The sequence below is a fragment of the Colletotrichum scovillei genome (assembly GCF_011075155.1).
Source record: "Colletotrichum scovillei strain TJNH1 chromosome Unknown Contig00011, whole genome shotgun sequence".
Classification (NCBI taxonomy): Eukaryota; Fungi; Ascomycota; class Sordariomycetes; order Glomerellales; family Glomerellaceae; genus Colletotrichum; species Colletotrichum scovillei.
Window position 1 is genome coordinate 529,245 of NW_023336269.1, and position 15,003 is coordinate 544,247.

The 15,003-nt window shown below is 51.7% G+C and overlaps 4 protein-coding genes across 4 annotated transcripts; 3 read left to right on the forward strand and 1 right to left on the reverse strand.

The window, feature by feature from the left end:
- The first annotated feature begins 464 nt into the window (after positions 1–464).
- On the forward strand, positions 465–6,496 carry HER10_EVM0001253 (glucose-methanol-choline oxidoreductase). The gene is made up of 8 exons (XM_035471008.1): positions 465–1,837; positions 1,899–2,454; positions 2,508–2,845; positions 2,899–3,085; positions 3,138–3,376; positions 3,440–3,700; positions 3,757–4,972; positions 5,024–6,496. Exons 1-8 carry the CDS (start codon positions 1,228–1,230, stop codon positions 5,469–5,471), a joined length of 3,855 nt encoding a protein of 1,284 aa, XP_035326530.1. The 5' UTR covers positions 465–1,227; the 3' UTR covers positions 5,472–6,496.
- Positions 6,497–6,707: 211 nt separating this feature from the next.
- On the forward strand, positions 6,708–8,537 carry HER10_EVM0000060 (fasciclin domain-containing protein). The gene is made up of 2 exons (XM_035469855.1): positions 6,708–7,678; positions 7,738–8,537. Exons 1-2 carry the CDS (start codon positions 7,022–7,024, stop codon positions 8,380–8,382), a joined length of 1,302 nt encoding a protein of 433 aa, XP_035326409.1. The 5' UTR covers positions 6,708–7,021; the 3' UTR covers positions 8,383–8,537.
- Positions 8,538–9,334: 797 nt separating this feature from the next.
- Positions 9,335–13,762, forward strand: HER10_EVM0005029 (uncharacterized protein; the record flags this gene model as incomplete). Its single annotated transcript, XM_035474655.1, has 2 exons — positions 9,335–13,004; positions 13,065–13,762. Exons 1-2 carry the CDS (start codon positions 9,701–9,703, stop codon positions 13,760–13,762), a joined length of 4,002 nt encoding a protein of 1,333 aa, XP_035326826.1. The 5' UTR covers positions 9,335–9,700.
- Positions 13,761–14,952, reverse strand: HER10_EVM0010431 (ctr copper transporter). Its single transcript, XM_035479891.1, has 2 exons — positions 14,033–14,952; positions 13,761–13,978 (listed from the first exon to the last, which is right to left on the reverse strand). Exons 1-2 carry the CDS (start codon positions 14,482–14,484, stop codon positions 13,861–13,863), a joined length of 570 nt encoding a protein of 189 aa, XP_035327228.1. The 5' UTR covers positions 14,485–14,952; the 3' UTR covers positions 13,761–13,860.
- Positions 14,953–15,003: the final 51 nt, after the last annotated feature.

Below are 15,003 nucleotides of genomic sequence, written 5' to 3' on the forward strand. Positions count from 1 at the left end.
TCCGCTTTCGACCCGGTTGCGGGCCGCTAGACTTCCCGTCTGCCTGCATGCGTTCTCATATTCTGGATTGTCTATCAAAATGATAAGCACCCCGAGCCAATTGGGTGAAGACAAGAGCATGCAATGTTTCGCCAGTTTATCGCGACCTTAGGTTCTTCACCCCCAGATAGCCAGCTAGAGAAGAAGCAACCGGTCCGTCTCAGTTGCCCGTTGAGCCACTCCGGCATCTAGTGAGACTCCTGGCGGGAAACCGACCAATCATCAGACCTCATGGGCTACAGTCACATCACATTGAGGACTAGCTTGACTAGCATGAACCGAAAAGCAGAGCCCTCGTGAAATGCGATCTTCTGCCGGTATGCCCTATCACGGCTGCGCCCTCCCGGTGGAGATTGCCCTGCATGTGGTGGTATTAAACTAGTGTGCAAATAGTCTCAGCGCCCGTTAGGAAATGCAAGCCCGCAGAAACTCACCCCAAAAGACAGCGGCAAACACCTAGTTGTTCTGAATGCAATGTCGTCTTTCGGATTTAGTGAACATGAGTAACCAACCCCCAATCGCCCCGACTTAACTCAAAGAGCTATCGGTCCTCAGCTTTTGGGCCTTTCAATAACAGAATTGGGGTTCTCGACTATTTTACATGCTTGGTAAAGTTGTCGCTCGGCTTACTTTTGCCTTCAGAAAGCACATACCATCTCTGATGAGTGTCTTGCAAAAACATATTCAAGCAAGCCACATTGAGAGACGTCGTGTGATTGTTTACATCCTCAACGACAATTCTTACTCCAACCAAATACAGGCATAAGGCTAGTCACCCCATTAACAACCAGAACGAAGTGTCTCTCGGATGATTGCGAACATTCTCCCGTCACAGCCGAGTAAGACTATCCGCATCCGGTCATATCACGAGAAGATGAAGCAGTCAACATTTTGAATATTAGGAAAGCATGTGAAAGTCGCGAAGACCCTGTCTACCGTTGAGAAGAAGTTTTGCACACAGTCTGTCGTCGATAGGAATGCGTTGACTGTCCTTGCCCGTCTGGGGAAGCCGCTGCGGGCCGTAGATACTTGCCGGCGCTTGACCTTATAAGACGAAGCCATCATCCAGCAAACGGTCGGGATTATCAAGTGTACATGTAAGTTATCGGCTCTTCCTTCTCTGAGCGGCACTTAGAAGTCCTTAGTGCTCTTTGACGACAAGAGGCTACTGCTACGAACAACATCGTGATGGAGGGCACAGCGGAGCCCAACGGTTACGACCATCAACAGACCAACGGTCTCAACGGCGAGTCCAACGGTCGAATCGAGCCTGATTACACAGAGTCCTTCGACACCCCCTATCCGGCCATGGAGCCCCGCGAGGGATACCGCCAGGCCGGCGACACATTCGACCCTGTGACTGGCGCATACCCGCGTATCTCCCGCCCCGTCGAGCTGATTCGCCCGTCTTATGACGTCGTTGTCATCGGCTCCGGATATGGTGGCGCCGTCGCCGCCAGCCGCATGGCACGTGGCAACAAGAAGGTTTGCTTGCTCGAGCGTGGCAAGGAGAAGTGGCCCGGCGAGTTCCCTTCCGAGATCGTCCCGGCCGTGAAGGAACTTCACACGACCAACGCGGCGACGGATGGTCTTCTCGGTGCTCTTGGAAAGTTGGGCACCGGCGGTGATCCGACTGGCCTTTACCATCTCATTGTTGGTGATGGTCAAAACGCCTTCGTCGGCAATGGCTTGGGCGGCACGAGTTTGCTCAACGCCAACGTCTTCCTGGAAGCAGACGAAGGAGTTCTCAACCTGCCTATCTGGCCGAAGGAGATTGATGCAGGGGAACTGAAGAAATGTCAGCCTTAACCTCCCCGTCACACAGAAACTTTGCAAGGACGCTAATATTCGAGATACAGATTACAAGCGTGCCGCCGGCGTCTTGGAGCCTAAGAAGTACCCAAAGGATTTCCCTAAGCTACACAAGCTGGAGACCCTCGAGAAGCAGGCCAAGCTCATGGGTTGGAGCGAGAAATTCGACCGTGTACCCCAGACCACCCGCTTCGAGGATGGCGAGAACAGCACTGGTGTCTACATGCGAGCCTCTACGCTCAGTGGCCAAGACACTACCGGCCTCAACGACGGCAGCAAGTCCACAACACTGGTGAACTATCTCAGTGACGCCTGGAACTGGGGTACGGAAATGTTCTGCCAGTGTGAGGTCCGTTATGTCACCAAGGCGAAGGACCGCGAGGGCTACATCGTGCACTTTGCATGGCACGGTGGAAAGCGCGCCAATTTCAAGGATCTCTTTTACGAGGATCTGATGTGGGTTCATGCCAAGGAGCTGGTTTTCTTCGGCGCTGGCAGCATTGGAACTACCGAGATCTTGCTCCGCAGCAAGCAGTTTGGCTTGGACGTGAGCCCAGATGTCGGACACGGCATGAGTGGCAATGGTGATATCCTCGCATTCGGGTAAGTGGAAGATGCCTTCTTCAAAAATACAGCCGACTAACTCCATCGTAAAGCTACAACACTAGCGAGTATGTCAACGGCATGGGACGCGAAGACCCTCCCCCGAATCGTCCTGTCGGACCGTGTATCACCGGTATTATCGACTGCCGGAAGGGCCTGGACAACCCTCTTGATGGCTTTGTCGTTGAGGAGGGTGCTATTCCTGCCGCCCTAGCGCCCTTCTACCAGGCAATGCTCACATATTTGCCCGGCAGAGTGTTCCCCGATAACATCTCCATCAAGGGTGCAGTCGGTCACGTAACTGCAGCCGTCGGCAGCCGCTTCTTCGGCCCCTACTTCCCCGATGGAAGCACTGAGAAGACGCAGTGTTATCTCATCATGTCCCACGATAGTAAGTCTTCCTGATCATGTTTGGCGGTTATTGGTCTAACCAAGTCATTTCAGGTAGTCAAGCAACCATGCAGCTTGATAAGGACAGGCCCCTCATCAACTTCTCTGGTGTTGGCAAGTCGCACAGAGCCAAGAAGTTGGCGGGATACTTGGCTAAGCTTACTAACCTGATCGGCGGAATCTACGTCGACAGTCCATTCTATGCCGCATTTGGTGAGAAGGAGATCACTGTCCATGCCATGTAAGTTGAAACGTTTTTTATGAAGTTGCAATGCTTGCTAATATTCGGCTAGTGGTGGTGCTCGTATGAGCAACGACGGAACTGGCGCCAGCGGTGGCGTGAACCACAAAGGTCAACTGTTCAAGGGCACTGAAGGTGAAGTCCATGAGGGATTGGTCGTTTGCGATGGAACCATTGTTCCTGCGGCTCTCGGTGTCAATCCTTTCGCGACAATTACGGCCCTCGCAGAGAGATCTGTCGAAAAAATCGCGGATGACTTCCATATTGAAGTTGATCTTAAGACAAAGAACGGTACGTATTGTTGGTTCCTGAATCCAAAGTTCAATCTGTCTGACTTGTACTGAACAATCCCAGGCTCCCTGAACCTGTTTGGCAAGCCGGCACACGATCCCTTCAAGGACCAACACCCGCCTGTGGCCAGAGTGCAAGAAATCATCAACACAGCCAGAGATGACATGACTCCTGGCATCGCCTTCACCGAGACCATGGACGGATGGATCCACTTTGGAGAGGATTCCAAGACATTGGATTTCCAAAGGGCTACCTTGACTGCCAAGAGCCGAGGCGAATATGCCCGCTTCTTCCTCAGCGCCAGATCATGGAACACCCACAACCGTAAGTCTTCATCTTTGTGCGTCAGGCCTTTCCGGCGCTTACAAAAGTACATGTAGTTGTTCACGACAAGGAGCACGAGGCCAACCTTACCGGCACCTTTACCTGCCCCACGCTTGGTGGTACATCCATGGTCCAAGGCGGCAAATTCAACTTGTTCAACGATGATCCGAGATCGCCTGATACTACCAACCTGACTTACAACTTCCTGATCTCACAAAAGGATGGCAAGAAGTTGCATTTCAACGGCTACAAGGTTGTTAACTCGGACGTTGTATTCAACCCCCTTAATCTCTGGAAGGCCACGACCACTCTCTACTGCACTATTACTGAGGTTGATGAGCATGACCAACCCATTCACGAAGAGGTTCGCGGTAAGGGCGTCATCCATATCCGCCCCACGGCCTTCCTTCAAGAATGCACAACCATGGAAGCAACCGGATCCAGCCTCTACGCCAAGGTTTCTTCAACCGCCAACTTCCTCGGATACTTCACCGCCAAAGCAGCCGGAGCCTTCCTCACACCTTTTATCCCTCAGATCTGGCCCAGCCTGCCTTTCAACAGCTACCAGAACCCCACACCCTGGTCGGAGGAGATCACAGTTGAGGCCAACGATCGCGTCAAGACGAAGCTCTTCATGTGGGAGCCGCAGACTATTGGTGGCGACGCAAGCAGGGCGCCGATTCTTTTGTTCATCCCTGGTGCTGCTGTCGACCAGCAGATCTTTGCTTTGCCTACAATTGAGAAGAATGCGGTGAACTACTTCCGGGCTAAGGGGTACCGCGTGTACTCCATGGTACACCGCGTCGGCAAGACCATTGTCGCTCAACAGAACTGGACCACATACGACGCCCGCCGCGATATCCAGGCGGCTCTCAGGAGGATTCGCAAGAGACATGCTATTATTGACAGGCTGGACGGTAGCGGCCCCTCGTCACCGACATACGTCGTAGCGCACTGCGCTGGATCTATCGCTCTTGCTTCAGGTCTGCTCGACGGAAGCATTCCTCGTCAATGGCTTAGCGGTGTAACCGCGTCCCAGGTGTTCATGAACCCCAAGTTCCCCAAGGTCAACAACCTCAAGGCTAGCCTCCCCATCTCCATGGCCAACATCTACAACCTCATCCAGGGCAAGTGGTTTGACTGCACCAGCACACCTCGCGATGGATACATCCAGCAGGCTATCAACCAGTTGCTTCGCTTCTATCCTGTCGGTCACCGCAATGAAATCTGTAACTCAGTTGTCTGCCATCGCAGCTCTCTTGCTTTCGGCCGGTTAGTATAGCCCAACACTTGTTGGCTTCCTCCGTTATTAACATTTTCCAGGCTCTGGTCGCACAAGGGACTCAACGAGGCCACTCACTCTCAATTAGAGAACTTCGTTGGTGGTGCTTCAATGGCAAATCTGAACCACTTGATGTACCAAGGCACCCACGAAGTCGTGACCGACTCGCAGAACGAGAGTCTCGTCACACCACAGAACATCGCCCGCCTCAAGGGTCTGCCCATTTTCCTCTTCTCTGGATCCGAGAACGAGGTCTACGCGCCCGAGAACACCGACACATCCTTCACCACCCTCACAGAAGCCAACGGCGGCGTCTGCTATGAGAGGCAGGTGTTCCAGAACCGCGGCCACTTGGACGCCTGGATGAGCCCTACCGCCCACAAGGATATCTTCCCGCGTGTTGAGCAGCACATCCAGAATGTCCTGAACGACAAGTATTCGCGACTTGAAAAGTTTGCATCAGGAAACCCACTGGGACTGAAGAAGTGATGCATAATAGTACGAGAATTTTCGAGGCCGTCAAGCTGGCATTGAGAGGCATATTCGTGGTTTTGTTTGTTGAAGAACTCGCAAATTCGCGAAATGTTTCGTAATTCGTTTCCCGAGTCCGGGCAATTTTCTTTGTGAACCAAGATAGTAAAATGTACCATACCTTAGGTACAAGATGTAATAACACGCTAATACCACACTGCCCAGTGCACCATAACCAGAACCGAGGGCACTCCGGCCCCGTCACTGCCTCTGTTGCTGCTCCGCGGAGTAGTTCAAGACGAATTTCTAGATGTGCGACTGTCACGTGTCAAATCAGGCATCTTCGGGATTCCGAGCCGTAGTTTTGAAATACCGGAACCGGAATTGAAGAACGAAGTAAGCCTTTGAGCTGCCGTGGCAAGTCATCTTCAGCCTGCAGCAGATTGCGAAAGCTAAACATACATCAGATAAGATTGGTCATCCCACACAGCCGTTTGCTCGTCCGTAGTCCCGATGAACGTTCCATGTGAGAATGAGCGTTCCGTCTTACCTTTTTCGGTGTCACCTTGGCACCGAAACTTCTCAGCTCTCATCGTATTGTCAAACATGAACTGCTGTTTCTTGTTTGTGGGGAAATGCAGCCAAGAAGTCAATGGTGCGGGCTTTGCTTAATATCTGCGTGTCGGCCCCAAATTGTGAGTTGAGGTGAGGCAAGTGAATAGAAGCTTCAGAGATACGTATCCAGTGGTTAATTTGTTACAATGTCTTCGGAATCCGGTAACAATACTCGCCTAGAACCCGGCCGGAGGTGATCCGGGAAGCATTAGCCTAGAGGCAGCGGAGCCGCGGAGTGGGGCCGTGCGTGGTCGGAGACGGGCAGAAATCAGGCCGATGGATGGAGACCCGTAAACCCCGAGACCCCGATGGCTGTGAGGATGAAAGCGGTTTCATACGTGGGATGAATGACGCATTGGATGTAGCTGAGAGCTGTGGTGGTGTGGCTTTCTGGTAGCTTTGTCCATAGCTCAAGCTCGTACACACCGGCTTAGCTCGATTTTAGTTTTGCATAACTCTGCATAGCTTGCGAGCTCCCGCACCCGAATCACCTCATTCATCATGCGACAAGTCGATGATGAGGTGAAGTTCTAGAAGAGAACTGATGGTGCTTGAGGCCGCGGCAACAGCTTGAGCTGCTATTTGTTCTCGCATGGAACGGGTTCCCACCTCTCCCTCGCACACCGTCTGGTCGTTCCTTCGGCTCGTTCGGGGATTCGAGTTCCATTGGGTGGGATGGGCGGGGGAGAGTTTCACTTCGCTGCTGTTGTCCGATCCCGTTGACGTCAGCTTACCATTGGATCTCTAGCTGTTGGCGTCGTCCCTAGTGTCTCTGCCTACAGCCATTCCGCGTACGCAAAGTGCGTGGTGTTTGCCTCCCGGTGCCGAAGAGTCGAACAAAAGGATCCTTATCTGCATTTCCCCCAGATTGATCGAGTTCTGACATTCCCTTCTCCCTTATCAACCTTTTTCCAGAATCAAGGTAGCATTCTTATCTGGAAAATCAATTCAAAATGAAAGCTGTTGCAGCCCTGTCATGCGTGGCCGTTGCCAACGCATTTATCCTTCCTGATCCTAAGATTTTCGAGCAAGCGGCCATCAAGAACGATGACCACGCTAATCGAGGTTCCTGGTGGGACCGCGTCCCTTCCAAGGACTCCATCGTGAACACTGTCGAAGATGGTATCGATTCCTTGTCCGCACACATTGAGGGTGCATTGCACTCTTTCGAAGAGACCGTCGAGAATAAATTTGACCACCTTTTCGAGGAGGAGATTTTCAACGAACCCAAGGTCTCCGACAAAACCATTTACGAGCTCATTTCGAAGAGCGAGCACACCACCGAGTTTGCCAAACTTGTCAATGAATACGAGGACATTGTCAACGTTTTGAAGAGCACAGAGGCGAATCACACACTTTTCGTACCAACGAACCGCGCCTTCGAGCATCTGCCCAAGCACAAGAAGCCCAGCAAGGAGGTCATTGAAGCCATCTTGAAGTACCACGTTGGGATTGGCGACTACGATGCGAAGAGGGTCCTCCGCACCCACACTCTCCCCACGCTGCTCAATGAGAAGTTCCTCGGCGACAAGCCCCAGCGTCTTCGCACCAGCGTCGGGCTCGGCGGCGTGCGCATCAACTTCTACGCCAAGGTCGTTGCCGTCAACATTGTAAGCACTCAAAGTCCCCATGGCTCATTAATCCTAGAAAGCTGACTTGCCATCCACAGCGCGCCAAGAATGGAATTATTCACGCTGTCAATAGCCTGATCATCCCGCCACCCATGGTCGGCCGCGAACTCACCCTTCTGCCCAGCCAATTCTCCACGCTCTTGCTCGCATACGAGAAGACCGACTTCGTCAAGTACATTCACGGTGTCAAGTCCACCGGCACCACCGTTTTCGCCCCTTCCAATAACGCTTTCGCTCGCCTTGGACCCAAGGCGAATGCGTTCCTGTTCAACACCGACCTCGGTCTTAAGTACCTGAGAGCCTTGCTCAAGTACCAGATCGTCGGCAATGCGACCCTCTACAGCGACGCGCTGTACCGCCCCGATGAGAAGAAGGATGTTAACACCATGGAGCACTACCACGTTGATCTTCCCACTTTGCTGGGCAAGAACATCGCTGTCGATGTTGCCACCTGGGGCGGCTGGACCAAGGTCAAGCTCAACGGCTACATCCCCATTGTCGTCGCCGATGGAATTGCCAAGAATGGTGTCATTCACGTCCCCGGCCGTGTCCCCATTCCTCCCCACAAGCACAAGGTCGATTACGTTGACGGCGAGATTGAAGTCGAGGACTTGAAGGAGAGACTCTCCGAGTACATCGATGAGAAGGAGAACGATGCTAATTGGCTCGGCGAGGAATTGTAGTGGCTTGTGTACATGTATCCATCAGATCAACAAATAGCCGCCTGCCATCAGTAATTTGAATAACAAACGCCATAATGCGGGATCTTAGCGATACATATGTGCCTCCGCGAACTTCATGGAGTATGCCCCGACTGACTATGGCCATGCCTCTTCCACCTCAGTGCTAGGGGTGCCATGGCGATATTGTGGCATCATGTCCTAATTAATTCAAGATACATGACTTAGGAACAACATGATCTACCTCTGGGAAGCCTTCCTCAGTGAAATAGCTTTGGCCTCGGCCTCGGGCCGGTCTCGAAAGGTATGTCAGCCATTGGGTAGAGATGTCTCGCCTTTCGAAGCATCGTCTTCATAGCCTCAACTACCGGGAATGTGAAGCTAGACTAGGAGTCCTAACTCGTTCCAGCAAAATCTCAACTTCTGCGGCACTCAGCCCTACGTACTTGGAGCCCTGGCATTACAGCCTAGTGTCCCCAGCCACCCTCACTGCTTTGGCGTGTCTGAGCCAATCTGGGTATTCCTATGCTGGCGACCCACCGAGTAAATGCTGCGCTCAACGTGCTTCGAACTCGGCTCTCGATAAGCTGTTTCCTACGATTGTCAGCCTTGCAAGTTAGACCGTGATAAATGTTTATTAACCCTACATGAAGCACCTACTTCACCGAATCTTACCAAGCGCACCAAAGCATTCTCGGCACGCGTGACAAATGGCAAGATACCACAGAAAGAAAAGCCATGTTTTGCGTCCATCGTGCTCCTGACCTTGGAGCGAATCAGCCTTCTCAACCAAAAATGCCATGGCTCAGCCCGCATGTGCCTACCGGTACTCACCAGTCCGGAATCTGACTAGCACCGGACTTCAGCTCAGGGTACCGGCGCCTTCTAGGAAAACCACACATGATCATTGGCTCCGATCTTTGACCATCAAATGCTGTTGATGCAGACTGCAAGCGGCCAAGCGGCCTCCCTGGCACTTGATGAGGCTGGTACAGTAGTGCACCGGAAAGACGATGAACCACTCGTGGAGCTGAGCTCCTACAGCTGCCTGGGTGTCTCAAAGCCACCACAACAAGATGGTGGCTTTGCTTTGGTGTGTGCGACCCAAGGACCAAGGGCTTTCTTCATGTTGTCCATTGGCGAATTCCTGGCTCGGCGAACTCTGTTTTCATTCCCAGTCCTCTTCTGAATTACTCGAAAGCTGCATGTGGACAATGGTTGTCGTCTCCGTCTGGTCTGAATTTGAATATCAGGGAAACAAGACCTCGAGTCCGCAGGTGTTCAACCATTAATCATGCCGTGATACAGGCTAGTAGCAAGCATGCATCAAACCCCGCCCGCGATACAGCCGACCTTTGACTCGAAAGCGCAGTATAATCTGCAAGCTACCGAGGACATCGACGAGTACCACAATGGGCTGAACGAGAAGAACCGTCCACCTCCAATACCGACGCGTCCAAATTATCGACCAAAACCATTGCAATGGCCTTTCATCGCATGCATGATTCTCGTCCTCTCCATCTTGGTGGGGATGGTGATCTATGCTCGCAATACGATGCCAAATTCAGACAGCACAGCAGTCATTGAGCCGCGCCATTACTTGGATTCACGGCAGGAGTCCAGTTCTATCAATGAGAGGTCCTCAAGTCCAAGTGGTTCAGTACAGGACCTATCATCTTCAGACTATGGCCCGTCTTCTAAGGGACAGCTGTCGTCGATCATCCAAACTAGTAATGCTGATCTCCCGACGACTTCTGGGCCTGGGCGATCTCCTACTCCGGAGTCAACTTCAGCGGCTCCTTTTACTACATTGTCATTGGAAACAGCTTCCAGTGTAGTTTCTTTAGTTTCAACGCAGCAAGAGCAATCTCCAACTGGTCGACAAGAGAAGGCACAAGTCACAACCATCCCCTCGGCATCAGAAAGTGAGGCACAGAGCCAGACCGTCTCCCGACCTGCCTCATTTGCGCCATCTGACGATCTTCCTACCGCGACTACTATAGCTACAGATTATCCAACTTCAGTGGCAAGATCTTCATTATCATCAGGCACTTCAAGATCCAATGATGCTCAGAGTAAAGAAGATGAACCATCTTTAGTGGCAACATCATCATCATCATCATCACCAGGCACTACGAGATTCACCGACGTTCAGAGCAAAGGACTTGACTCTATTCATTCTCCCCCGTCAACAACCGTAAGACCGGAAAGCTCAGACAAGATTAAAGACACAACGGATTCGACAGTAAGCGGCAAAGAAGCCAGCTTGATTTCCTCCTCTGACGGTTCGAACCATCGCAAAGCTCCTGTCACTAGTGCTGCATCGTCTTCCAGCTCATCATCTTCGGAGCCCATCGGAAACGACAAGGTGTTTTCCATCATCAAGTCTGAGTTCACTTCTACAGTCACAAGACCTGGATCCACTTTCCAGTACACAACATCCATCGTAGCCAGTACTTTGTGGAGCTATTTGACGACTGTTGAAACAACTATTCCCGCAAGTACTGGCGAGAACACGTATACGAGAGTGATCACAACTGCGACGCAAAAGTCGGTCACGAGAACCTTGGCAAGTAGCAACGTGGTTATTACCACGACGATACCTAAGCCAATCACCCAAACAGATACTATCAGCGACGACCAAACAACCTACTACCAGACGACAACCAAGACTGTTGGTCGTGTGACAACCTCAACCTCGGCTGCACCAGGCTCGACAATCGTCGAAGTCACAAATGAAGTGGGAGAGGCGACCATAACCTCAACGGTCCAGTTCACATCGCCGGCAAGGGTCAGCACCTACAGCTCTGTTATTGTTTCTGCCGTGCCGACGACAATTGCAAGTGTAGCTACCTCGACGGCGGCGGGGGTAGTGTACGTATCCGTAGGAACAACCGAAATTACCAAAGTTGTTACCATTCCTGGAGGGTCGCGAGGCCAGCAGAGCGAGCAGCCTAACCCAGTCACACAACTCATCACCAGTGTGTTTGACGGGAAGGTTGTGACAGTTGTGGAAACAGGAAAACCTCAGGTTTTGGTGACCGGTGCTGGAGGCCTAGTCACTGCCGTCCATACGCCACCTGCAGAGACGCTCATGACGAGGATAGGGGGCGAAGAGACGCAGATGGTAGTCACAGTCACTCCGTCTCTGGACGTAGGCCTGGTTGCCGTCCAGACGACCATTGCTGGAAAGCCTACGGTGGTGCTGATTCAGTTTGCAAACGCCGCAGGCTTCAAGCCGGTGTCTTTGACTCTTGTGTCCCAAGTCGGCGGCAGTACCGGCGTCTTCACAACCACCGACGCCCCAGAGATTATCAGGACAACCATTGATGGTAAGGAGACTTTGATAACTAGAACACCGGCCCCGAGAGAGTTTACTTCTGTAATCGGAGGAACGCCAACCACAATCACGATGGTGACAACGCCGACTGGAAGCACGCCTTTATCGTTCACAGTGATCACGACGATTGGAGGCTCTTTGAGCACGTTCATCTCAACTCCAAGTCCCACCACATTCGTCACTTCAATATCAGGTAAGCTCAGTACGATCACATCTACTCCGAAGCCTAGTACACGAGTATCCACTATTGGCCCCTCCACGGCGGTATTCACCTCGGTTTCCCATCCAGGGTCGACGAGCAAACCGGATACCGTCATAACCGAAGTCGAGAAGTTCGCCTTCACCGATGGCGATTACTTTCTCGGCAAGTTTCTTCCGGTGATTCTGGCCGTCATAATTGCAATTCCTCTCCGGATTATTGATCTCAACGCGAAGTTGTATCTGCCTTTCCACGCGTTATCGCAAGAAGGGGGTGCACTCGGAAAGAACAGCATGACGATCCAGTTCGAAGGCTGGAATGGGTTCTTGGCTCCTTTCAAGGTTCTCAGGCAAGGCCATCCGGTCCCTTTCATCACGACACTGATGGTATGGTCATCGTCTCTCCTGGCACCCTTGGCAACCGAGGCGATTGGGATGAAACTACATGGCAAATGCAAAATTACAGCCATCGACGGCTGCGGCATTCAACTAGGCGTCTCCCCAAAATCAGCCTATATCTTAATCGCGTTGCTCGTTCTCATCGTCGCTCTACTGCTGGTTCTCCTTTACCTTCTTCGCAGTTGGAAGACTGGACTTCACGCAAATCCTTGGAGCATCGGGGGCATATCGTCACTTTCTCTCAACGCAGAAATTCGGCCACATCACGCCAACTTCAAAGCTACCGAAAGAACAATGGCAGACAAGAACTACATGCTGGGTTTTTTTAAGAATAGACACGGTCGAGACGAATACGGCTTCATCTACTATGACGAACCGACCGACAACTTGCAATCGGCAATGTCAGGAGCGCTATCGACTGATGATGAGTCGCATATTATCAAACATCCGCACGGCACTGCGATCAGTGACCGGAAAACAACTCCTTTTATCGCGCTTACGTACTGGTGGCGTATTGTGTTCATATGCTTTTTGCTTGCCTTGTTCATCATCATACTTTACTATCATATCACGCTTGGTCTTCGTACTTCTTTCAAAGACTTCATGGATAGCCAAACATTCGGACTCCGTTTCTTCCTTGCTATGTTGGGCGTTATCATTATCTTCTGCTGGGAATCGATTTTCATCAGTGAGTAGCCCCGATCCCAGCATCAGCCTGGATCGACAGCCGGACTAATACAAATTACAGGTATTGCTATTGTCAGTCCTTATTATCACTTGGGCCGGCGTTCGCAACGACCAGAATCATCCATCCTTTTGACACGCCCCACGAACGGATTTTACGGCATTTACGCCGCCATTATCAACGGCGACATAGTGCTGATGCTGGCAGCTTTCATGTCCATAATAGCCGAATTTCTTCCGATGCTGTTGGCCAATGTACCGTACAATCTAACTCAGACGCTCAACTCCCACAAAATCTGCTCGATGATTAGTCTGACGATCTTGGCGCTGATGATCGTGGCTGTGGGGGCAAGTCTATTCATCAAGTGGCCCGAGATGCCAGTCGATCCTCGGAGCATTGCCGGCGCAATGTATTACATCAACGAAAGCCAAATGTTGGATGACTTTGAAGGTCTGTCGCAGCTGTCTTCGATGGACAGGAAGAAGAAAGTTGGGGAACTGGGCCGGAGATACTTTTACGGCGCTCTGACCGGAAAACATGGACGGCGTATGGGCGTTGACTCGGTGGAGAGCGTCGAAGACACTGTGTATACCGGGGCGAATTGGCTTCCACCGCATGATGGCAGCGCTGCCAATGGACAAGGGGTTTCGCCACATCATGCCCACGCTAGAGTCAGCGCCGAAGAAGATCCTGGCCAAAGACATACATGTCACGAAGAAGGGAATTGGTGTGACAATACTGGCCTCAGGGGAAGATGTTAGGACATTAGTTCATCACAATTAAATTATCTGCTAATACTGAATGGCTAAACTTCGACTTGATATAAGTTTGTCGCTATCATTTATCCCATCTTCTTGTTCTAGCAGTGAATCGCCGGACTACCGCCTGCAAGTCCACCAAGCAGAAACGTTCCGAGCCAAACACCACTGAGCACAGAGAGAAAGTAGCCAACATTCATCGTCATGACCGCAAGCATCCTAAGAAAATTGTTAGCCAGATTGACATCATGCAAGTGCGAAGGTGTGGCTCACAGGAGATATCCGATCCCTCCCACAATGACTTCGTAAGTGGCCCTTGCAGCAGCAGCACCAGCCCGCCACCCTTTCCATCGTCCTACAATATCTTTTCGGATCACCGAGCCGGCCTGTCCTGGCTCAATACTCTCTGCATGGTGACTTGTCAAGGCTTGCTTGTCCGATTCGTAGGCGGGGTAGTTTCTCCAGAATCGGTCTTCGAGTACGGGCTTCAGAGCGAGTAGGAGGCGTAAGATCGAGCCCAGCACAATGAGAAAGATGCAGGTGCCCGCATATTGACCGGGACTTGTCGGTGTCCATGCGTCCGAGTAGAGTGGTGTTTGGAAGGCTTCGAAGAATGTCATAGCCATTTCAGACATTGACATCGACATGCTCGACATATCGCCGGAGGCAGCACTAGTCGATGTTGCCATCGCCATGGCTGTGCTGGTCGCCATGTTCATGTCCATTTCGGTCGACTATGGAGTGGTACTCCGATCGGTGGATATTTGCTCTGGGGTGATTTAACTTTCAATTCGCCTGGAGATTGCTGATACAGTCGATTCTTGTCGATGGAAATTCGCAGAATCGATGTGGTAGGGTGTATTGCAGTGCTGAGTCTTTGATAGACAAGTCTGGTCCCGTCGTTGATATCGATGGCGGCATCATATGATTTATCAAAGTTAAGAAGTCTCTTTCTCTCATCCATCCCAGGGAGATGATACCGTAAAGTGGAAGATCGGCACGAGCGTTACTATGAGCAAGTTTCTCCCTCCATCCCGGGTGGCACGGCATCTGACGTCCGTGTCGTCGGAAACAATGTGGGAAAAGAGGGTCCCGAAACGCGCAAGTTGACTCCATTCTCCACGTGGAAATCTGCCAAAACACAAAGCTTGGCCAATTGCAAACCCTAGATCGAGTTGCCGTCGCATCTGTTGGTTGTCTAGTGTGACATTAGAACCGCAGTGTGGCATGGGTGGTGCTTATAT

Bases quoted from the DNA above. Each gene is read 5' to 3' on its own strand.
- HER10_EVM0001253 (XM_035471008.1), top strand. From the start codon at position 1,228: ATGGAGGGCACAGCGGAGCCCAACGGTTACGACCATCAACAGACCAAC. The intron at 1,838-1,898 runs GTCAGCCTTAAC...TTCGAGATACAG, and splicing joins TGCAGGGGAACTGAAGAAAT to ATTACAAGCGTGCCGCCGGC. The intron at 3,377-3,439 runs GTACGTATTGTT...GAACAATCCCAG, and splicing joins TGATCTTAAGACAAAGAACG to GCTCCCTGAACCTGTTTGGC.
- HER10_EVM0000060 (XM_035469855.1), top strand. From the start codon at position 7,022: ATGAAAGCTGTTGCAGCCCTGTCATGCGTGGCCGTTGCCAACGCATTT. The intron at 7,679-7,737 runs GTAAGCACTCAA...TGCCATCCACAG, and splicing joins AGGTCGTTGCCGTCAACATT to CGCGCCAAGAATGGAATTAT.
- HER10_EVM0010431 (XM_035479891.1), bottom strand. From the start codon at position 14,484: ATGGACATGAACATGGCGACCAGCACAGCCATGGCGATGGCAACATCG. The intron at 13,979-14,032 runs GTGAGCCACACC...CAATTTTCTTAG, and splicing joins GGAGGGATCGGATATCTCCT to GATGCTTGCGGTCATGACGA.